Below are 22,474 nucleotides of genomic sequence, written 5' to 3'. Positions count from 1 at the left end.
CTAATTTTGGAGATATTATTTAATTTTTCACATTTTGAGGGAGTTCTTATATTTTGTCCTTTTTTAATCACATATGTTTTTAAGTTGTACTGGAAAAATTTCTATCAAATGTAATGTATTTCGGTTCAGGTACTAAAATTGAAAAAAATTTGTCAATTTGAATGCATTTTTATTTTTGAATAATAATAAAAAAAACTTCATTTAGTTTGAAATGATTGACAAGTTGACAACGTTCTGGAATATTTTTGTGTGTGTTGGGTTGTGTTATATTATTTTTATTAAATAAATAAAATGCATTCCATTGTAAGAACTACATATTTTATTTTCAACACAAACAAAAATAAAACTCTGTTTTATCAACAAAGAACAAATATCTACAATACAACAAAACATGCTCTGAACACTGATGTTAGTATTGATTTGTCGTAAAAAATGAGTTTACTTACGACAAACTCATTTTAAACGAAAACTAAGATAATTTGAAAACCAAAACAAATACCTAAGAGAGTATTGACAAAAAAAAATAATAAGATATCCAACAAAAAAATCTATTATACATTGAAAAAACTTCTTCGCTGTGCTTTTTAGTAACAAAAACCTTAAAATGCGATTTTCCAGAATTCCAAAAGACAAAGAATTCCATTAAGACAAAACAATTCTCGGGCGACGATATGACAATTTGGAGTCGTCATTTCATACCATGAATTAAGTTTTGAAAAATGTAAAATTTCTTCGAATCTTCTTTCAGTGCAGTTTTTTTATTGATCTTCAGCACTTACCAGGGGCGTGTTTCAGAGCTTACTACCTCAACTACTTTTACTACATCAGCAACCTAGAAAATCATTAGTTGAGTCCGATTGAAAGTCAGGAAATATTTGTAAAGGTCTAAATAGTGCAAATGTCTGAAAAATTGCTTCGGAAAGTCCAACAGGCCGCCGAAATTAATTTTTAAAGTAATTGATGAAGCTGACGTAAACAATGAATTAAGCTCTGAAATAGGCCCCAAGTAGTAAGTAATAACCTCTTAAAGATATTTTGAAGCCACTCTAACACTATTCATAAAATCTTATGACAAAACAGATTAATTCCGTACCATTTACAAATTATCTCGTAAAATGTAATTGCAAAAAACATACAATTAATTACATTTTCGTGTAGTGATTACTTAAAAAAGTAATCAATACTGTTTTTTGGTAATTACTTTTGTTTTCAATTACATAAAAGTAATTGAATTACAAGTAATTGACAATTTTCAATTACATGTAATGGGTAATTAAAGAATTTTAATTGCCCATTACATGTAATTGAAAAAAAATCGAATCATTACTTCCCAACTCTGTTTAATATACCTGAAAAAAATTGCAAATTAACAGATTTATTATTTATGAAAATTTTTTTCTTTTCTGTAAGATAAAACTTTTATGATGAAATAAAATTCTATTTTTTTGCATTGCTTCTCAATATTGCATCCCTTTATGCATTCAGAAAGTGATATGTCTAAAGCTTAAATAGTACAAATAAAATTCCATAACTTTTTAAGTCTTCAATTAAAAATGAGACAATTCTTAATCATCATTTAATAACATAGTTGGAAGATTTCAACATCAATTCCATAACAACACTATATAACCTCATTTATTCATCTCATCGCAATATGTTGACATCTTGCATTTGCAGCTTCATGTGTAATATGTGCATGCAAACTTGCATTTGCAACAAGATGAAAAAAAAAAAAAAACAAAAACAGAAAAGCAGCATCCGTCGACGTATATTTAAGCAATTTTCATCGCTTGTCGACAAAACTGTCAACAAGCTGCAGCCGATCATGTAATGCACCACGAAGAATCAAAAACGCAAAGCGCGTGGTGTGCGTTAAATTGCCTCGACGCGCACCGCCCGACCCACAACGTCACGCAAAAAAATTCCTCTTTTCAGCGAAAAAAACAAAACCAAAAATAATCAAGTGAATATAAGTAAAATAAAAATCAGATCCATATAACGATCCTATACAAAATGAACATCAACAACAACTCAACATCACCTAGCAACTGAAATTATAAATGACAATCTAAATGGCCTGCTCATCTTATTTTGCAGGCCTGCCTCACAAGCTGCCAAAATACACGTATACACAAGAGGAGAGGAGTCAAGTCGACAACCGAGCATCATCAACCACAAGCCACCACAAAACCAACAGCTTCACAGACCTCTCCTCACAGTCGAGCCCGAGACCGAGCGACAAAACGAAAAAAATAAAAAAAAAAAAAACACGAAAACCGATTGAGAACGCTTCGTTACGCACACTTATCCACCGGTATGCGCGCGTACGGTACTCAGTATCTATATCTGGATAATTCGCGAACATAAGTGCAAACACCAACAACAACAACAACAACAAGACAACGACGACGGTACACCACCATCAACACACAAAAGAAGCCCAAGTCATTTTACTTTGCATACAACATAGCCTCCGTAGAGACGAACGACTCACAACAAACATTCGCAGTATCGCCAGAAACAAGAAAACCAAGCTGATGACGATGGCGACGACCACGTCCTAAATACCCTTCAGACAAATTAATCAACAAATGAAATCCACCCAACAAGGAGAAAACAAATCCAGTTAACAAAGTGAATCAAAAACAGTCCCCTTATCCTCATCCACGGTACTTTTAGATACACTTGGCGAAAACTTGGCGAAAAAACAGCGAAAAAAGACAAAAACAAGACTCGTCTCATTTTTTTTTGTTCGTGCTGCTTGTTTTTTGTAGACAACAATAATTCCAAGAAGAAATCTGGTTTCGAATTATTTTTTTTTGTATTTGCTGTTGCGTTTGCGAGTGTGAGTTCTGTTGTGCACCCGATGGATGCAAAAGCAAAGTCTCACAGGCACAGTCCAAAGAGGACATAAATAATAAAAAAAAAAAAAATCGAAAAAAACAACAACGCCATCTCTATTCAATGTGTGTGCGCACGCCAAGCGAAGCGACTAATTTTACAAATTAAGCCAAGAGGAGCTGAAAAACTCTCAACAAAAACATCAAACAACAAAACAACAGAAAAAAAAACTTTGAAAACAATTTAAATAAACTCGCATAAGAACTGCAAACTTATTTGCTCTTATGTTGATTAAGAGAATCCACCAGATGGCAGTAGTTGTATTGTGCGAGAGAGAGAAAGAGAATGGTTAAAAGCAAGGAAATGAAAAAGAACAAAAAAAAAAAAAACACGAAAACCGCTAAGTAGATTCGGTTAGCGGGATTAATGATTTAATTGATTATGATTCGATTGTGCAGCATGAGTGTGCGAGTGGAAAAGGATAGCCAGCCACTCTTTTTTTATTCTATAAACACAGCAATGCTATGACAGAGAGCGGCATCCATGGTATAGTATGGTGGCAAATAATAATAATGATGTAGAGAGATGAGACTGATGAGGGTTAAATGGGGGATAAAATGAAGAAGAAAATACATAAAAACGTGTTCACAGCAATGTAAACAGGAATGTTTCCACGTGATCGATCTGGAATCGATGTCGAACCCCAAGGAATTTCGCTACTGATTCTTACTTTTAGGTCTTTTTTTTTTCAATCAATGATTAATAGTAGAGGAATGAATGATTTTTCAATGAAGTTCAGTCAAATGATTTGCAAAAGTTTATTCACACACACACACACAGACACACCATTTGAAAACAATCAGGAAGTCAATTCAGAAAAAGAAGGATGGCTTCTTATTTAAGATGTTTATGTAATCAATAAGGAAATAAGCAGATTGAAGAATAAATAAAAATAAACAAGATTATGTGGTTAAATTAAGTAACCGAATGGCGCCCAATGTGAAGATTTTTATTTAATTGTTAGATTTATTTGTAAATTGTTTTGCTTCTATACATTTGTTTGAGTAATTCAAATGTATTTATATAGAAATTATTGAAATATCATTACATATTTTTAAGTTATTGCATTTTTTTTTTTTAATGAAGTGGCGCCCAACATAGGATTTGATATTTGAGGTATTACTTCTTTTAAAATTTACAACTCTTCAATCAATTCCAAAGTTAATAGTTAATAGATTTAGTTACAATAAAAAAAAAATAAAAATAGTTAAATTTTTCTAAAAATAACTATTTAAATGGCGCCCAGCGTGAACTTTTTTTATTCAACATGAAATACATTTGTAATTTTATTGCTTCGATAAGATTTTCTGTTAAATTTATACTTGTTTGTATTGAATTAATGGAAATACCATCGCAGGTTTTCAAGTTGTTACATTTCTCAAAAACAAAATGGCGCCCAACACATGGCAGTTTATTCGATATTTTGCTCCTTTTTGTATGTTTATTCAATCTATTCAATCAATAGCAAAAAACAAAAGCCTTACGAAAATTGGTGAAAAGATGCATAAAACCATAAAAGTTGCAAGATTAACTACCCAAATGGCGCCCAACGTGAACTTTTCAATTTGTATTATTCTTCTTTATAAATTTATTTGTACTGTAGGATGTTATGTGTTATTAATACTTTTTAAAATTTCAGTCCTTTTTGTATGTTTATTCAATCTATTCAATCAATAGCAAAATAAAGCATTACGAAAATTGGTGAAAACATGCATAAAACCATAAAAGTTGTAAGATTAACTACCCAAATGGCGCCCAACGTGAACTTTTCAATTTGTATTATTCTTCTTTATAAATTTATTTGTACTGTAGGATCTTGTGTGTTATTAATACTTTTTAAAAATTAAAGAATTAATTGAACAGCTTTTATATGCTGTGAAGTTTTAACATTTTCAAAACAAAGTGGCGCCCAACGTAGGCAGTAAATTGTAGGTCCATCCTTGCAAATTTATTACAAACCATAAGAATAGCTGAGAATTGTCCCTAGGTTTTGTTCTTTTATGGGGTGTGATAATAAATAAATTCTTCAAATGGCGCCCAACGTGAATGCAATTCAAATTCAATTAAGAATGGCTTTTTAAATAAGGCTATCAAGTGCTACCTAAATGGCGCCCAACGTGAATTTTTTTTTTACTAAACTTCGTCTTGCTTAAATTTATGTAGCAAGGGGTGCAGTTCGAGGATAAATATGGGAATGGGAACTCAGTTAAAAAAACGGACGTATTTGGAAATCAACGAACAGGTTCGTGAACCGGGCAAATAAAGAGACGTATTCGAAAATTAAAGAAATCAAGAAACATTTATATTTCAAACATTCGATAGAGTTGAAGATAAAATAGACATCAGATTTAAGCTGAGACCTTCTTCTATCCCAAATAATGTCAAGTAACATCAATTAAATACGAGCAAGTTATAAGTGAATTTTTTAACTAAATTTACTTTCAGTTTTGTTTAATCTAGCTTCTTTTTGATGTCTTGTAACCTATTTATCCAAGTCAAAACTCTTTTAAAAAACAATAAAGCGCATGCCCACCGTGATCTTAAACTACCCTTTTAGTTTAAAATTCAATTAAAAAACATAATTCCTTTCGCTAATAAACACCACAAAAGTCGTATAAATGTCAGTCTCTTACCCGACCCCTAATTGAAGCAGCACGCCCAAACAACACGCTGCCGTCACTAAATTCATACGAAAACAACACCACCACCGCCATAATCTAGCAACGTATATCGGTTGTTAATATGACCAGGCCTGAATAGACACAATTTATTAACTCCCAAGGTAGGTAGGTAGGTAGAGATGGCGGTCAAGGCAAACCATGTTTGATTGACCCAATTAGCGCAGGATGCGCCGTTTTGATACCAAAACTTATGAAACCTGTGAGTGATAATTGGATTTATTTGAAATACATTTTTTAATTGGTTTTTAAAAAAGGGAAAAACAAGTGTTAGGCAGTCCTAAATCCACTTTGTTGCATTTAGGAACGAGATCAAGTCTTTGATCTTTGATTCTGAGATGTTATCTATGACATTAAAGAATTCGCTCCCCAGAGAGAGTGCTCTATTCCTAGCAAGGGCGGGACATTGACATAGGAAATGGTAGACCGTTTCTTTTTCTTGCTGGTCCAAGCAGCTGCGACAGTAGGTATTGTGCGGTATACCCAACTTTGCTGCATGTTCCCCTATCGGCCAATGTCCTGTACACACCGCAACGATTCTGCTAATATCTTTTCTGGGTCTAGAGATTAGGTCATATGTTTTGGATTTATTATAGGTGGGCCAGATTTTTCTGGATATGACGCAGCTAGTCAAGTTGTGCCACCTATTGTTAGCTTTTGTTAGGTATTTTAAGAAGATATCGCCCTTCATGACTCCTATGGGAATGTTGACTATTTCTGCTAGTGACTCATGAAGGGCTGATCCTTGCCTGGCCAGTTCATCCGCCTTTTCATTGCCTTCAAAACCACTGTGACCTGGGATCCAGATGAGAGTGATTGTGAGGCTTTCACTCAGCAATGAGAGTTCCTCTCTGCACTGCTGAACCAATTTGGAGGATGTCGTGACCGAAGCAATTGCTTTTATAGCTGCCTGACTATCTGTTAGTATAGCTATATTTTGGTTTTGATTTGGATATACTCTAAGTAATTTGCAAGCTTCTTTAATTGCCAGCAATTCCGCTTGGAATACACTTGCAAAGTTTGGTAGTCGAAAGGATTTTGAGATATTGAGGGATTCATAGTAGACACCCGAACCGACCCCACAGTCCATTTTTGAGCCATCAGTGAAAATGCAGGTGTCGAAGCCTCTCGTCACAATGCCCTCTTCCCAGTCTGATCTCGACGGGAAGCTGACCTTGCAATTCATTACAGTATTCAAAATAGGGGTGCAGTAGTCCGTGGGTGTCAGAAGCATATCCGATGGTATTAAATTTGTTGTGTCACTGTGACCAAAAGATTTTGCCTTCCAACTACCTGTTTCTTTTAGCCTTAAAACGCTACAAGAGACCTGGTATTTGATATGAAGGTCTATGGGTAAGAGGTGCAAGAGAACGTTTAGAGCCTCCGTGGGGCACGACCGGAGGGCTCCAGTCGTCCCTACGCTTGCTGTTCTCTGGATTTTCTTAAGTTTGTTGATGTTATAAGCTTTACTGAGTGCAGGCCACCAAACAATGGCGCCGTAGGTAAGAATGGGTCGTACAACCGCTGTGTAAGTCCATAGAATCATTTTTGATTTAAGACCCCATTTTTTCCCAAAGGTTTTACTGCAGGCATAGAAAGCAATGCTCGCTTTTCTAACCCGCTCTTCTATATTAAGCTTCCAGCTCAGTTTAGTGTCCAAAATTACACCTAAATATTTGGCGCTAGAAGAAAGTGATAAGATTTGGCCGTTGAGCTGAGGTAGAGGGAAGACAGGGATTTTGGTTTTAGTTGTAAAAAGCATCAGTTCCGTTTTACTTTGATTAACTCCTAGGCCACAGCTTGTAGCCCAGTTGCTAACTTTTCTCAAAGCCGTGTCAGTCATTTCACTGATCACAGGTAAAAACTTTCCTGATACAAGTACAACCAGATCATCCGCATATGCCACTGCCTTCACTCCACTTCTCTCAAGCTTCACGAGGATATTGTTCATGACAAGGAGCCATAACAGTGGGGAAAGAACGCCACCCTGAGGCGTACCCCTATTAACGCATTTAAAACAGTTAGAATTTCCTAAGCTTGCTTGAATTCTTCTCTCTTTTAGCATTGAAATAATCCAACTTCTGATATAGTCTTCTACTTCAAAAGTCACTAGGGCTTCGAGAATAGATTCGGTTAGGACATTGTTAAAAGCTCCCTCTACATCCAAGAAGGTAGCTAGGGTATATTCTTTAAAGTGTAACGAGTTCTCAATTGTTCGAACGACTTCATGGAGGGCTGTTTCCGTAGATTTGCCCCTCATATAAGCGTGCTGCGAACTGGCTAGAGGACATCTTTTAAAAATGTCTCTAATATGAGTTTCTAAGATTCGTTCTAAGGATTTAAGTAAGAAAGATGTTAAACTTATTGGCCGGAAATCCTTCGCGGATTCATGTCCTCTTTTGCCCACTTTGGGTATGAAAACCACGCTAACTTGTCTCCAAGACTTGGGCACATGATTAAGAAGAAGGCAGCCTTTAAAGATTTTTTCAAGCCATGGAACTGCTATCTCTTGCTGATTTTGCAGCATAATGGGCAGAATACCATCAGGGCCTGGGGATTTGTACGGAGAGAAAGTGTTAATAGCCCAAGCTATATTTTCTTTTGTTATCAGGAGGTTTACTTGCTCAGTCGTAACTGATAGCAAAGTGGGATTTATGTTCACTTCAGAGGTGCTATCAACGCACCCCGGAAAATGAGTAGTCATTAATAATTCTAAGGATTCAGCTGGAGATATTGTCCAGGATCCGTCAGACTTTTTAAGAAACGAGGGATTTGAGTGTTCCCTCGATAAAACCTTGCTAAGCCTGGCAGAATCCTTAATATCTTCTATGGAGTGACAGTATTCCTCCCAGCTTTCCTTTTTGGCTGATGCTATGCTACGCTTGTAGACTCTTAAGCAATCTTTATAGGGTTCATAGAATTTGTGTTTATGGCAGATGTTGAAGATTGTTCTAGTCATTTTCCTCAGATTAGACAGGTCTTCGTTCCACCAAGGGGGAAATATTTTGCTACTATGTCTCACCGGACAAGAGACTTTAAAGGCAGTGATCATTGCTCGTTCAAAGGTCATTACCTTTGATTCGAGCTCATCCACCGAATCTGTATTTATATTGGGTATATTGCGTAACTTTGCACTAAAAACTTGACCGAAATTCTTCCAGTCAGTTCTTTTGGGATTTCTATAAGGGGGTGGGATTTTGGTTTCAAACTTAAGTTGGAACAGAATCCAACTATGGTCTGAAAAGGATTTTAAAGGGGATACTCTCCAATTTTCAACCTGCAAATTGAAGTTGCTATTTGTAATAGTGATGTCTAGTACATCCTCCCATCCTTCATAGTTCCTTGAACTAGGAAACGTGAATGTTGGAGTAGTACCTCTATTGCAAAGAGTTAGGTTATTTTCAATGATATAATCAAATAAAGACTCACCTCGTTCATTGATCTCAGAACTACCCCAATTAACTCCCAAAGAGCAAGCACCCTGCTGCCATCCGCTATCCACAATCCATTCTCGTTGGCAGAACAAATCATCATCACAAAGCGATCATGTTTGCCACCACATGTTGTGCGGCAAAAGATCCACACTCTTTCAGGTAACACAACAACACACCTCTTGACCAGATCCCAAGTGTAAACCCATAAATTTAATACCGCCGCCGACTTGGTCAAAAGCTCAGATATCGTTGTTTGGTTGGCTGATGGTTGGTTTGTTTTGCCCTCTAATCCGGGTATTTATGTTTTGGGGTAAAATTAATTGAAATTTAATTCAAATTTGAAGATAATTTGATTCGGGAAACAATATTTTTTTTTTGTTTCGTTGAATCGATAACCGGATCGATAGAAATGGTGTGTGACTTATGTGACATTCGAAGCTTTGTTTAGCGAATTCAAAAACACGATCCAGGTGTTGAAAGGCGCTATTTAGCTGATGGGTAATCATTTTAGGGATTTGTCTTAAATTACGATAATTATAAATTTGCCAAACAAATAATAATAATAATAATAATAATTATCGATTGATCGCACGCTGGGTTTTTGTGTTATCGAAAAAAAATGGCTAGTAGCGCCACCTACTGAGCAATAAATCTAATTCTTGTTTTATGAGATTTATACTAAAAACGAATAAATTCAATAAAAAGTAAATAACATGATACAGAAGAGAGTTAATCGGAGATGTATTTTATAGTTACGAGTATAAAACTAGAAACAAATTTATTGTCATTTGATGTGTGTTATTGGTGGATAAGGCTAATATTTAGACTGGAGCAGACCGGTATTTAAATATCTGAAAGTATCGATGAATAATTTTAATTTTATTTTTGATCATCACGATCGCCTCATATATTAATAGCGTGGGAACTAAAATTTGGAATGTCTCTACAGATATACTAATTTGATGCGAAACAGGTTAAAGCGACGAAAATAAATGACTGAATACCTTTCAATCTTGTTTTTTGCGAATTTTGTTTGCGAAAAAAAATTGTGGTTTGTGGAGTTTTTTTTTTTTTTTGCAAATGAGGAATAGATCTTTCGGCAATAACATATTTCAAGGTAATTTGGAAATTTGATATTGTCTCTTATGCAAATCTCTAAAAATGTGAGAAGATATAGAGGCGTTAAAGACCTTTATATGCTTAATTTTAGAATTAAGGAAGATTTATACACTGAACCAAATCCTTACGTAAATACAACGAAAAAATTCGTTGAGCCAACGAAAATTTAATTAATTTTCAGCCGATGAAAAATTTAATTGGTTCAACGAAATGGCTTTCATACGTTAATGAAGAACTTCATCAATCTACGAAAACTGTAGTATTTTAATGAAATTTTTCATAAAAATTTTTGATCGAGAGTTAATGAATTTTTACATCACTTTACGAAATTTTTCATCGATTAACGTAAAATTTAATTAACCACGGTGATATTTTTCGTTAGTCAATGTATTTTTTGATTAATTTATGAAAGAACTTTCGTTAGCTTACGAATTTTTTCGTAAATTTAATGAACATTTTAATTAAATTACGAAAAAATATTTGTTAGCTAACGAAACTTTTCGTTGTATGAATTGTATTTTTTTATTGGACTTGTTAAATTATTAATTTAATATATAGTCCAAAACCAAAAATTGGCGTTTCGACCCGGTGGAGCTCACTTAAGTCAACTGATGAGTCCGACTTCTCGTGAGACACCTTGTCAATACGCAAATATTTTTTATATTCAGCTCAACTTACATAGATTTTTAAACAAAAACCTAATGTGAACTATATAAAGCAAGATTCAATTTTTAATCATTAAAACAGAAATGCACCCAAGTCTACATTTTTTTTTGTAAGGCAACGATTTTTTTCGTTAACTGATGTATTTTTTCATAAGCCAATGTAATATTTCATTAGTATATGAAGAATTTTCATAAGCTTATGAAGATTTTCGTTAGTTAATGTTGAATTTCATAAGTTAATGAATTTTTTCGTTACTTAATTAAAACTTTAATAAAGTAAGGAAAAAATTCTTATTTTTATTCTTTAAAATGAATATGAAATTTTTCGTTAATTGATGAATCTTTTCATTGAATTGGATTTTATGGCACTAAAAAGGGAGAAAAAGTGTATGAAACGTTTTCATTAATTGATGAAGGTTTTCATATTACGAAAAATTACATATTTTCGTTGAGCCAACGAAAGTTTCGTTGGGCCAACGAAAATGTAGTGTATGAAACGATTTTCGTAATTTTACGAAATTTATTATTTTCAGTGTACAAAATAAAATAGTTGAGTCAGCTATTTTATGCGCAGAAAATTTGTTTTAACTTTTAAATCTTTTTGATTGCTGATAAATTAAAAAAATGTACGGACACCTTTCACTGATATAGAAAGATAGTTAAAGTAGATAATTCAACTGAATATTTATGCAGGTTTTTTTTTATATATATGGCACAGTAAGGATATTTTATAAATTTTTGATAAAATGTTTAAAGCATACAGTAAAATTCATATAAAAATAAAATGCACGACTGGGTCGCACGTACTTGCTCTTGTAGTTCAAAGCATCTTTATCTTAAATATCTATTGGAAATTTAAGATTTTGTGAAGAAAAAATCGAAAGTTAAAAAAATTCAATTTTTTAAAAATTTTTTGAAAAACTTTTTTTTTAAATTTTTTTTTACATTTTACACTTCAATACCTATGATGTCTGTAAATTTTGAAAAAATTGACTTATGCTTTGATGAAATATATGAACTTAAAAAACATGTAAATTTTTGAAAAACGGCAACGCCATATTTCCGCTCTTGGCATTTTTTGAGAAAAACTAAAAATGCAGTTTTGTTGGAATCAATAAGAGTACTGCGCACACCAAATTTAAACGAAATCGTTAGAGCCGTTTTCGAGAAATTTGAAATACCTCGAAAACGTTATATGGGAGATATGCGTTAAATTGGAGATATTAAAAAAATAAAAAAAACGGACCTAGGGAATTACATAAAAATCATCTGTACCAAGTTTCAAGCAAATCCATCCACCCGTTTAGGCCCTAGCTCGATGTACAGATGGACGCACAGACGCACAGACCGACGGACGGCATGACGAAAACCACTTTTTTGATCTTCTCCATCATCGTAATGTTGGTTTTGATTAAAACCTCGATTTTTTTTTCTACACGAAACCAATACTTGCCCTATAGAGCAAGTAAAAATTTAAGTATTACCTAAAAAGACTTTAAAGGGTCAGAAGTTTTGAACTTAAGAGACTTGAAATAATTAATAATAATAAATAAAATAATTTTTAATTAAAAAAAATTAAGCTTAATATTTGTTGCCAACACACCTTTATAATTGAAACCATTTCAAAAAGGATGAAAAATGGTAAAATGTACCAAAATCTTTTTAACACAACGCCTTTTTCCCAATATAGATACTATGTTGGTTCAAAAAAATCGAAATTCTTTTTTTTTTTATTCTGTACTCCGAAAAATCGTCATCTTGCTAATTTGAAACTTTTTAAAAGTAAAAAATGTTTTTATAATTTTTTTTTAACTTTGACCTCGAATATGTTTAGAATGGTTAGTTTAATGAAAAAAGTTAATAAGACTTCTTTTGCGAAACAACCTGTTTCCTACAGGAATATGTCTTGCGCGTTTGATTATTATAATTTTTCAATTTGTTACAAAATTAAGAACAAAAAACGAATTTTTGAAGGATTTTCTCGATTTTTTTAACTTAAATATCTATTAAACGGTTAGATAAACGAAAAAAGTGTATGAGGCCTTTTTTGTAGAGTGTTTAATTTCCTACAAGAATAGTAACGAAATTTTCTAAAAAGTCGATCAATAAAAAAATGATTTTTTTAGTAGAATCTTGATTTAAAAATGGAAAATTGCGAGGCGGAGGACCTTCCCATGGATCAAACAAAATATGCCAACTTAAGGGCTCTCAGAATTTGGTAACTTGTTCATCCCAAATTCTTACGGTTTTCGATTTAATGCAGTTTTTGTGATATTTCGAATATTCCTTATATTGCAACAGTATTTTGCTTCCTCCTCCCTTAATTGATTTTTGTTTTTTTACAATTCTTTCACTAAAACATTGCCTAATAGTAACAAACAATTAATTGATCAAAATATTTTTTATTTCATACGCCATTTTGCGGCAAATTAATTAACAGTTCCAAGTTTTATAAAAACTCAATTTCTTACTTTTATTTCAGAGCACCACGCCGAAAAAATTTTTTATGGTGTGACTCTGGTTTGTTATTTTAAAAACTTGTCCCGGTATTGCAGTTTTCAAAAAAGTATAAAAGTCTCCAAAGTTGAAGTTAGATCGGAAAATATTACAATTTGAATTCAACAAAACATGTTTTTTTGGAGCAAAAATCAATTTTTATAGAACAGATGATTTTATAGAAAGTTGGTTCTTTTTTGTTTTTTTTTGTATCTCGCTTAGAAAGTGTACCTCCCATACAAACTTTTCAATTCAAACCAAATAACTCAAAAACGGCTCTAACGATTTTGATTAAACTTTGTAGACGTAATATTTGAAGCAATTGAAATAAAACTGCATTTTTAGTTTTTCTCAAAAAAGTCAAAAAAGTGTACCTCCCATACAAATTTTTCAAAATTTTGCCCTAAATTTCTTTAAATTTATGGGTATTGATGCAGCTCTTAAAATATACAAGTAAACTAACATAAAAGTGTTTTAAACTGCAAGAGAAAGTACGTGCGACCGCAGTCGTGCATTTTTATTTTATATTGATAATATTCTTTTTATGGTGTAACTGATGCTTGAAATATCATCTATTTATCAAAAGATAATCCTCTCCAACCTTTACAAAGAGGTGGTCAATTGTTTTTCAAAACTGTATGAGATTTTATTTTTAAGCCTCAGCATATCGCGTGAATATTTAAACAATATATCTTAAATGTTCGCCAATATGTTTTTAATAATTAAAATTGAATCAATAACAAGTTAATTCGTTCCAAACTCGATTACAATATTGTTCGAACTTCTTTCAGACTCATAAATCTAACAATCGAACTTTAAAGCCTAAATAAATTTTTTATTATATTGATCGTCAATAAATCAACTGCCCCCCCTAAAAAGAGCCCAAACCATCAAAAGTCAAATCATTTTACCTTTCGATTTTGTTTTTTTCCGGGGGCAAGGCAGCAAGCACATTTCAATTAAGTTGGCCTTTGTTGAAGATCGATGACCGATTGGAACGACGAGCACAGCGCCGCTGATCAGCTTGAACCATAAAACGTTAAACTCTTCAACACTATAAAAATGCGCCATGTAGCAGTATTTTCGTTTAAATATGTTTTTTTTTTGTGTGTGGTTCACCCAAAAAAAAAAAAAAAACAGTTGATAAGGTCACCAGCAACACTAACTTAACTGAACAACGGCTTGTCGGGGTATACATTTGCATAAAACGTGCGAGCAGCAAGTTGTAGTGTGAACGAGCAACAGAGACAGATTACGCGGATCGCATTGAATTGCTAATTCGGGCTTGAGTTCGAGTTTCCAACGTCGAATCTTTTTTTTTTTTTTTTTTTGTATTATTTGTTACAACTTTTCGGTCTTTTGCTTGACGCGAATGGTGAGTGATTATGCCATGTTTTCATATCTAATTAATTCTTTAACTCCAGCGAGTGTGGTTGAGTGTCAACAACACTGCGCACACGGCAACGGCACACACACCGGCCGGCTGTATGATGGTGACATCGACATCAACATCGCCATCGACAGCGCAGTGAGGTGAGACACATGAGGCTTGAAATAATTAAATTTATTGTTTCAAATCTTAGAAATCGCTGACGGAATGAGTATAGTATCTGTGAGTTTGTTTCTTTTGGTATTTGGATTGGAAAACGACGAAATTTTCGAGAGTTAAACGGACAAGTTTTGGTTTTTTTTTTCTTTCATCTCAAACATCATCTCATTGGGCTAAGATTTATTTTTTTGGTCATAACAAGAACTGGTTGATGGAAGTTTTAATGGTTAAATGGTATTTGGTTGATAAATCAAAATGTGGTTTAATGAAGTGTCGTCGTCGTCGAATGATGAGGCCAATAAAGACAGGCTACAACACAAACTTCATAAATGGTTAGATGAATATGTGTGATATTTTGAGGTGAATGAAGAAAAATACATATAATTTTTGTTTCAGAGTGATGATTGTGGGATTGAGAGAGGTGGGCGGGGAAGATGATTATATTTGAAAAAAAAACCATTGACTTCATAAATAACTCAAGGCCGTGAAATATGTATAGCTGCTGTAGTCAAGAGATCACTTTTGACGGGGGTTATATTCAGAGTATATGAAAGATATTAGGTAGTTATTCTTTTATTTCAGTTAGGTTAACAATTATTCCGAAAAAATTATTCAGTAAACAAATAAAAAGTAAATGTCAGAAGTTGAATATGTCACAAATAGTCTAAGAGCCAGGAGCAGATTTCTTGCGTGAGAGGTAACCGATTCATATGAATGTCAGAGGTAGCGTGGGTCATGGTGATGACGAATACCTTAGTCTGCCTGCATTTATTTGGGCCGTTGTCGAGAAAAAGCGCATCAAAAGTACCATTTTTCTGAAAATCGATTTAGTGAGGGTAACCACTTAAAATTTATTGGTAACCAACGCCACATACTCACTGATAACAAATATACCAATGGCAGACATTTTAAGTGCGGCCAAAGCCCCGGCAGACTGTCCCGAAAATGCGTTTTTTTTGGCGTTTTTAGACTTTGGGGTAACCACCTAAAATTAATCGCATCCTGTAGCGGTGGACTCCCTGATAACAAAAATACCCATGGCAGACATTTTGAGTGTGGCCAAACCCTCGGCAGACGGTTTTGAAAATGCAGTTTTTCTGAAAATTGATTTATTTAGGGTAACCACTTGAAATTAGTCGCATCCTATAGCGGTGGACTCCCTGATAACAAAAATACCCATGGCAGACATTTTGAGTGTGGCCAAACCCTCGGCAGACGGTTTTGAAAATGCAGTTTTTCTGAAAATTGATTTATTTAGGGTAACCACTTGAAATTAGTCGCATCCTGTAGCGGTGGACTCCCTGATAACAAAAATACCCATGGCAGACATTTTGAGTGTGGCCAAACCATCGGCAGACGGTTTTGAAAATGCAGTTTTTCTGAAAATTGATTTATTTTACTTTTTCACATAACTCGCGTATTATTGGACCTAGCAGAAAAAATTGTATAGCAATCTTAAAGATAATTGAATTTCCTACAGAATATGTTAAATAAGTTTTTTCGATTAAACCTTTGGTTTAAGAGTTAGCGTGGTTTTTTTGAAGCAAGTCAAAGGGTGATTTTCTTATTTTCGTCATATCTCTTTTATTTGAGCTTTTTTAAAAATTAATTTAAAGTAAAAGTTGTAGATCTTTTTATTACCTTCATTTATTACACTAACGGTTTTTCGATTTGACAGACCGTTTTCGATCTGTAGGAAAAAAACTTCAAAAAGTTTGCAATTTTTTATATTGGAAAAAGGTTCTACATAAATACAGGGTAATTTGCAATAGATGTAACAAAAAACCTAGGCGTGTAGGTTGCACTCAGGCAAGAAAAAAATTGTATAGTTTTAGGCGAGGAGGGGCAAAAAGATTGCAATTTTTTATATAGGAAATATCTTTATAAAAAATTGCAAACTTTTTGAAGTTTTTTTCCTACAGATCGAAAACGGTCTGTCAAATCGAAAAACCGTTAGTGTAATAAATGAAGGTAATAAAAAGATCTACAACTTTTACTTTAAATTAATTTTTAAAAAAGCTCAAATAAAAGAGATATGACGAAAATAAGAAAATCACCCTTTGACTTGCTTCAAAAAAACCACGCTAACTCTTAAACCAAAGGTTTAATCGAAAAAACTTATTTAACATATTCTGTAGGAAATTCAATTATCTTTAAGATTGCTATACAATTTTTTCTGCTAGGTCCAATAATACGCGAGTTATGTGAAAAAGTAAAATAAATCAATTTTCAGAAAAACTGCATTTTCAAAACCGTCTGCCGATGGTTTGGCCACACTCAAAATGTCTGCCATGGGTATTTTTGTTATCAGGGAGTCCACCGCTACAGGATGCGACTAATTTCAAGTGGTTACCCTAAATAAATCAATTTTCAGAAAAACTGCATTTTCAAAACCGTCTGCCGAGGGTTTGGCCACACTCAAAATGTCTGCCATGGGTATTTTTGTTATCAGGGAGTCCACCGCTATAGGATGCGACTAATTTCAAGTGGTTACCCTAAATAAATCAATTTTCAGAAAAACTGCATTTTCAAAACCGTCTGCCGAGGGTTTGGCCACACTCAAAATGTCTGCCATGGGTATTTTTGTTATCAGGGAGTCCACCGCTACAGGATGCGATTAATTTTAGGTGGTTACCCCAAAGTCTAAAAACGCCAAAAAAAACGCATTTTCGGGACAGTCTGCCGGGGCTTTGGCCGCACTTAAAATGTCTGCCATTGGTATATTTGTTATCAGTGAGTATGTGGCGTTGGTTATCAATAAATTTTAAGTGGTTACCCTCACTAAATCGATTTTCAGAAAAATGGTACTTTTGATGCGCTTTTTCTCGACAACGGCCCAAATAAATGCAGGCAGACTAAGGTATTCGTCATCACCATGACCCACGCTACCTCTGACATTCATATGAATCGGTTACCTCTCACGCAAGAAATCTGCTCCCGGCTCTCGGTCTAAAAGGCATTGGCTTTACTGATCTTGTACATGCTCTAAAATCTTTTAATATTTGATTAGCATCCAGATGTTTATAACCCAAAAAAATAAACTAAAGTCAATAAAGCTTGGATCTGATGCCTTCAAGAACATCAAGGAAATTGTTATACAGAGGACACCAATGCTGGACACTATAATTAACAATAACCATGGAGAATTATTAACATTGCAGGAAAAAAAAACAGAAAAAATTGTCGTCCACTTCGAAGGTAACTTCACACCGTACACGGTTAAAAATTCTGGAGTATATTTTAATGCAGCTCTTGTATCAAAGCAATTTTCAATACAAAAAATACACTAGCCAAAAAAATTAAGGGAACATACAAAAATTTTGATTTTTTAGTGATTTTCGATAGGCTGTATCTCAGTAAAAAATGATCGCATCATGAAACAAAAAACATGTGAAAGCTACAGACTTCTAGTTTTAGGATTTTATGATAAAATATTTTTTTTGTTTTTACTTTTTTCATAAAAAGGGGGGAACATTTTTTTTTGATGAAATGATTATTATTTCTAGAAAGGCTTTTTATTTGGCTTTAAGATTCTTTTTGTTTCAAACTTCTACGATTTTTTTTAACCTGCAATATGAGTCTTCAAACCAAAAACCATACTTTTGACTTTGACTATCGATATCTCAACAACGCAATTTTTCAAAAAAGTGTTGTTTTGGGTTTAAAAAAAAATTGTGAGTTACTAAAAAATTTTTTTTTTTATAAGTATTTTATGTACTAAAATTTTTAAAAACTTAGCCCTGATTTTTCAATCGTCAGTTAGACTATCAGAAGAATAAATGTCAATATAAAAAAAACTTTTATTCATAGGAATAAGCTCTATCTGAGGTTTATCTGACTATTGAAAAATTGGCCCTTAAATAACAAAACAGTTAAATTAAAAGTATGATATTTTAGTCAGTCTGATTCATCACTGTGGTCCAGTCTTATCGTTTCTTCTATTTCTTCATGATCTGGTTCTTTTGGCTCAAAAAGCTCTATGGTTTCAGTTAAAAAGGGTTGGCTTTTGCTGCGTTTCCTTTGGTGATTAGAACTCAGGAGTGGATCGGATGTGAGCAGAAGCCTATTCAAAACATCTTGATTGCACTGAGTCCTTGAAAATTTTCTTGCAAAATCATGGATTTTGCCATACCTAAAACCTTTTTCTGTCCGCAATGTGTGACTGCAACCTTAAGGGAACCAAGGAGCTTTGGAATATGTTAGAGTCATCTTGAGTGCTATCTTGGAACTTTTGCTGATAAGCAGATTGGTGGGAGCCATCACAACCCCATTTTGAAATAAGTTCCAGGTTTTTTAATTCTTCTTCAGTACAGTTTTGGAGAACATCCTCAAGAAAGAGGCAAAGTCTTGAAACAGTGTGATCAAGTAAATCTTGCAGAACAACTTCAGCACACGTTTCCGTAACTCGTACTGACTCCGGTTTTGGATAGCATAGTTTTTTCGCTTCTATTATAAGAGTATAGCATGGAAAAACACTCCTGTTGGACTCGTGCAATAAATCCCACTGCCTTCTTGAAAAGTCACCTGCGACAAAGAGGTTTAAAGATTCTTCAGGTGTGTTCTTTTTAATTCTTGGTTTCTGAGCAGCATCTATCAACTTCCTGTACTTTGTGGCTCTGCTTGGTGTTACAGTTGATTCCTTTATGAGCTTAGAGGCCGAAACATTTCCAGACATCCGTTGACTTACGCTTGCTGCAAAGGTAAGCTCTTCGACAGGTACCTGCTCACGGATTTCTTTTGTTTTTCGTCGTTTACTGCGATCACTCAAATCCTGAAATTCCTTGCTTGGTCGCCCCGGTTTGATAATTGATATCCATTTATGTATGTGTATTGAAGAATTAAGCCACTCTCGATTTTTTTGAAAAAACCTTTCTTCATTGTATTGGGCGGATCTCCATTTTTCCTTTAAATCATATTTAAAATTCTTTAAATCGTGATGTAATGTTTGAAACTCGTTTTGGGGGCAATTCATCAGGTCTTGGAGTTTTTGTTCCATAAATATCACCTTGTCGTCCAACTTTCGGGCTGAACTTTCCTTAAACAACAAATATAACGATTCTCGAGACATCTCAATCAAAATAGCTGACAAATAAAAAAAAAAAATAAAAGTTTAAAATAAGCAAAAATGATAAAAAAAAATGAAAACTTCAAAGTGTGCTTTTTTTTTTGAAGGAAACATGAGGAAAAGGTTTTTCATTCCCCAACCAAAGTTATACTTTTTTCCCGTACATCACATTTAGCATGATAAAACATAAAATAGTTGAAGAATTCAAACAAACTGTAATATTAAATTAAATACATACCTTGTACAGTGCCGGATTAACCATGTCATGGGCCTCTAGGCAAAATAATTCTTGGGCCCTTTTCCTATGCTTTTTCAATATCATAAGCTATTTTTAAGTTAGGTTAGAAATTTGTGCAGGTAACTTACTAGAGACTAATCGGATATAATCTGGTGTCCTATCATGTCATTTTATAAATGTAAACTAAAAGTTTTGAAATAACTATAATAAATATTGTAGTGATATCTCAACAAAAAAATTTAAGCAGCTTGATGGTTCACAGATAATTTTTATTAACGATAAGTTATTAGAAAATATATTAGATTCAAAAGGTATAAGTAGGTATACCTATCACGACTTTTCACGAGTCGATTTTAACCACATGATATGTCTCACGGCTTAAGTCGACTAGGACTCTAGTATGGGGATTGTCACTTTAGTCGCGTGCGGCTTACGTTCACACAACTCGACTGACGCCAAAAAGCTTCGCCGCACGGCGAAAATCGACTAGTTATAAGTCGGCATTACGGTTTCATTATAAAACTGGAAAGAGAAATCATACGAAAAAGTTTCAATTTTGATTTTATTATTATTATAGACAAGGCAAATTACACAAAACAGAGATCCGCAAAACAGTTCCAAAGCCGGAACGAACATGGAACGGTTCTTTTTTCGGTCGGAACAAGTTCCTGGAACTAGTTCCGCGGAACTATCTAGAATTTAAGTTTTTTTTTTCAATAAAATGCATCAAAATAAGAAATAGTATGAATTTGAATATTTTTTCCTGATCCTGGAACTGGAACTATTAATGTTGTTCCATGTCCGTGAGCATGATTCATAAGAAAGTAGTTGTGGTTTTGGTTTGTGAATTTTTGGCGCTCAACTCGTTCGCATCCATGTGTGTTGGCTTTGGATGAGAATTCTATGACATGCGTGTGTGTATTGTGTATTTCAAACAGAGACAGAGATATTATTCGCATTCGTTTTGTTTCTTGATCCTCTTCTTCTTTCTTTCTTTCTTTCTTTTGTGTGTGGCTGTGTCTGAACGATGGAACTGTTTAAATTAATTTTGGGGAACTAGTGGAACTAGTTCCGAGTGAGGAACTAGTTCCAGGAACTATTTGGCTCCGGAACTATCCATCACTAGTCTGAAACGCGTCTGAAACGCGTCTGAAACGCACCCGAAACGCGTCCGAAACGCGTCCAAAACGCGTGTGAAACGCGTCCGAAACGCGTTTGAAACGCGTCTAAACGCGTCCAAAACGCATCTGAAACGCGCCTAAAACAAGCCTGAAACGAGCCAAAAACGCGTCTGAAACGCGTCCAAAACGCATCTGAAACGCGTCCAAAACGAGTGTGAATCGCGTCCGTGTCCAACACGCGTCTGAAACTTGTCCAAAACGCGTCCAAAACGCGTCTGAAACGCGTCCGAAACTCGTCTGAAACGCGTCCACAACGCGTCTGTAACGCGTCCGAAAATCGTCCAAAACGCGTCTGAAATGAGCCAAAAACGAGTCCAAAACGCGTCTGAAACGCGCCCAAAACAAATCTGAAACGCGCCAAAAACGCGTCCAAAACGTGTCTGAAACGCGTCCAAAACGCGTCTGAAACGCGTCCAAAACGCGTCTGAAACGTGTCCAAAACGCGTCCAAAAAGCATCTGAAACGCGTCCAAAACGCATCAGAAACGCGTCCAAAACGCGTCTGAAACGGGTCCGAAACGCGTCCAAAACGCGTCTGAAACGCGTCCAAAACGCGTCTGAAACGCGTCCAAAACGCATCTGAAACGCGTCTGAAACACGTCCAAAACGCGTCTGAAACACGTCCAAAACGCGTCTGAAACGCGTCCAAAACGCATCTGAAACGCGTCTGAAACACGTCCAAAACGCGTCTGAAACGCGTCCAAAACGCGTCTGAAACGCGTCCAAAACGCATCTGAAACGCGCCCAAAACGTGCCCAAAACGCGCCCAAAACGCGCCCAAAACGCGTCCAAAACGCGTCTGAAACGCGTTCGAAACGCGTCCAAAACGCGTCCAAAACGCGTCTGAAACGCGTCCAAAACGCGTCTGAAACGCGTCCGAAACGCTTCCAAAACACATCTGAAACGCGTCCAAAACGCGTCCTAAACGCTATTTGTTATTTGTGAAAACTATTTTCTCTAAACAATATCTACCACACAAATTCTGAAACGCGTCCAACACGCGTCTGAAACGCGTCCAAAACGCATCTGAAACGCGCCCAAAACGCGCCCAAAACGCGTCCAAAACGCGTCTGAAACGCGTTCGAAACGCGTCCAAAACGCGTCCAAAACGCGTCTGAAACGCGTCCGAAACGCTTCCAAAACACATCT

The 22,474-nt window shown here is 34.8% G+C and overlaps 1 protein-coding gene across 1 annotated transcript; it reads right to left on the bottom strand.

The window, feature by feature from the left end:
- Positions 1 to 18,739: 18,739 nt before the first annotated feature.
- LOC129909398 (uncharacterized) lies at positions 18,740 to 19,931 on the bottom strand (the record flags this gene model as incomplete). Its single annotated transcript, XM_055986485.1, has 2 exons — positions 18,740 to 18,955; positions 18,996 to 19,931. Coding segments are annotated over 2 exons (1,152 nt in total), but the record flags the coding sequence as incomplete, so codon positions are not given.
- Between the last annotated feature and the right edge of the window lie 2,543 nt (positions 19,932 to 22,474).

Source organism: Episyrphus balteatus, chromosome 2 (assembly GCF_945859705.1).
Source record: "Episyrphus balteatus chromosome 2, idEpiBalt1.1, whole genome shotgun sequence".
Taxonomy (NCBI): Eukaryota; Metazoa; Arthropoda; class Insecta; order Diptera; family Syrphidae; genus Episyrphus; species Episyrphus balteatus.
Note: the sequence above shows the minus strand (reverse complement) of the source record. Positions and strands in the feature narration are given on the sequence as shown.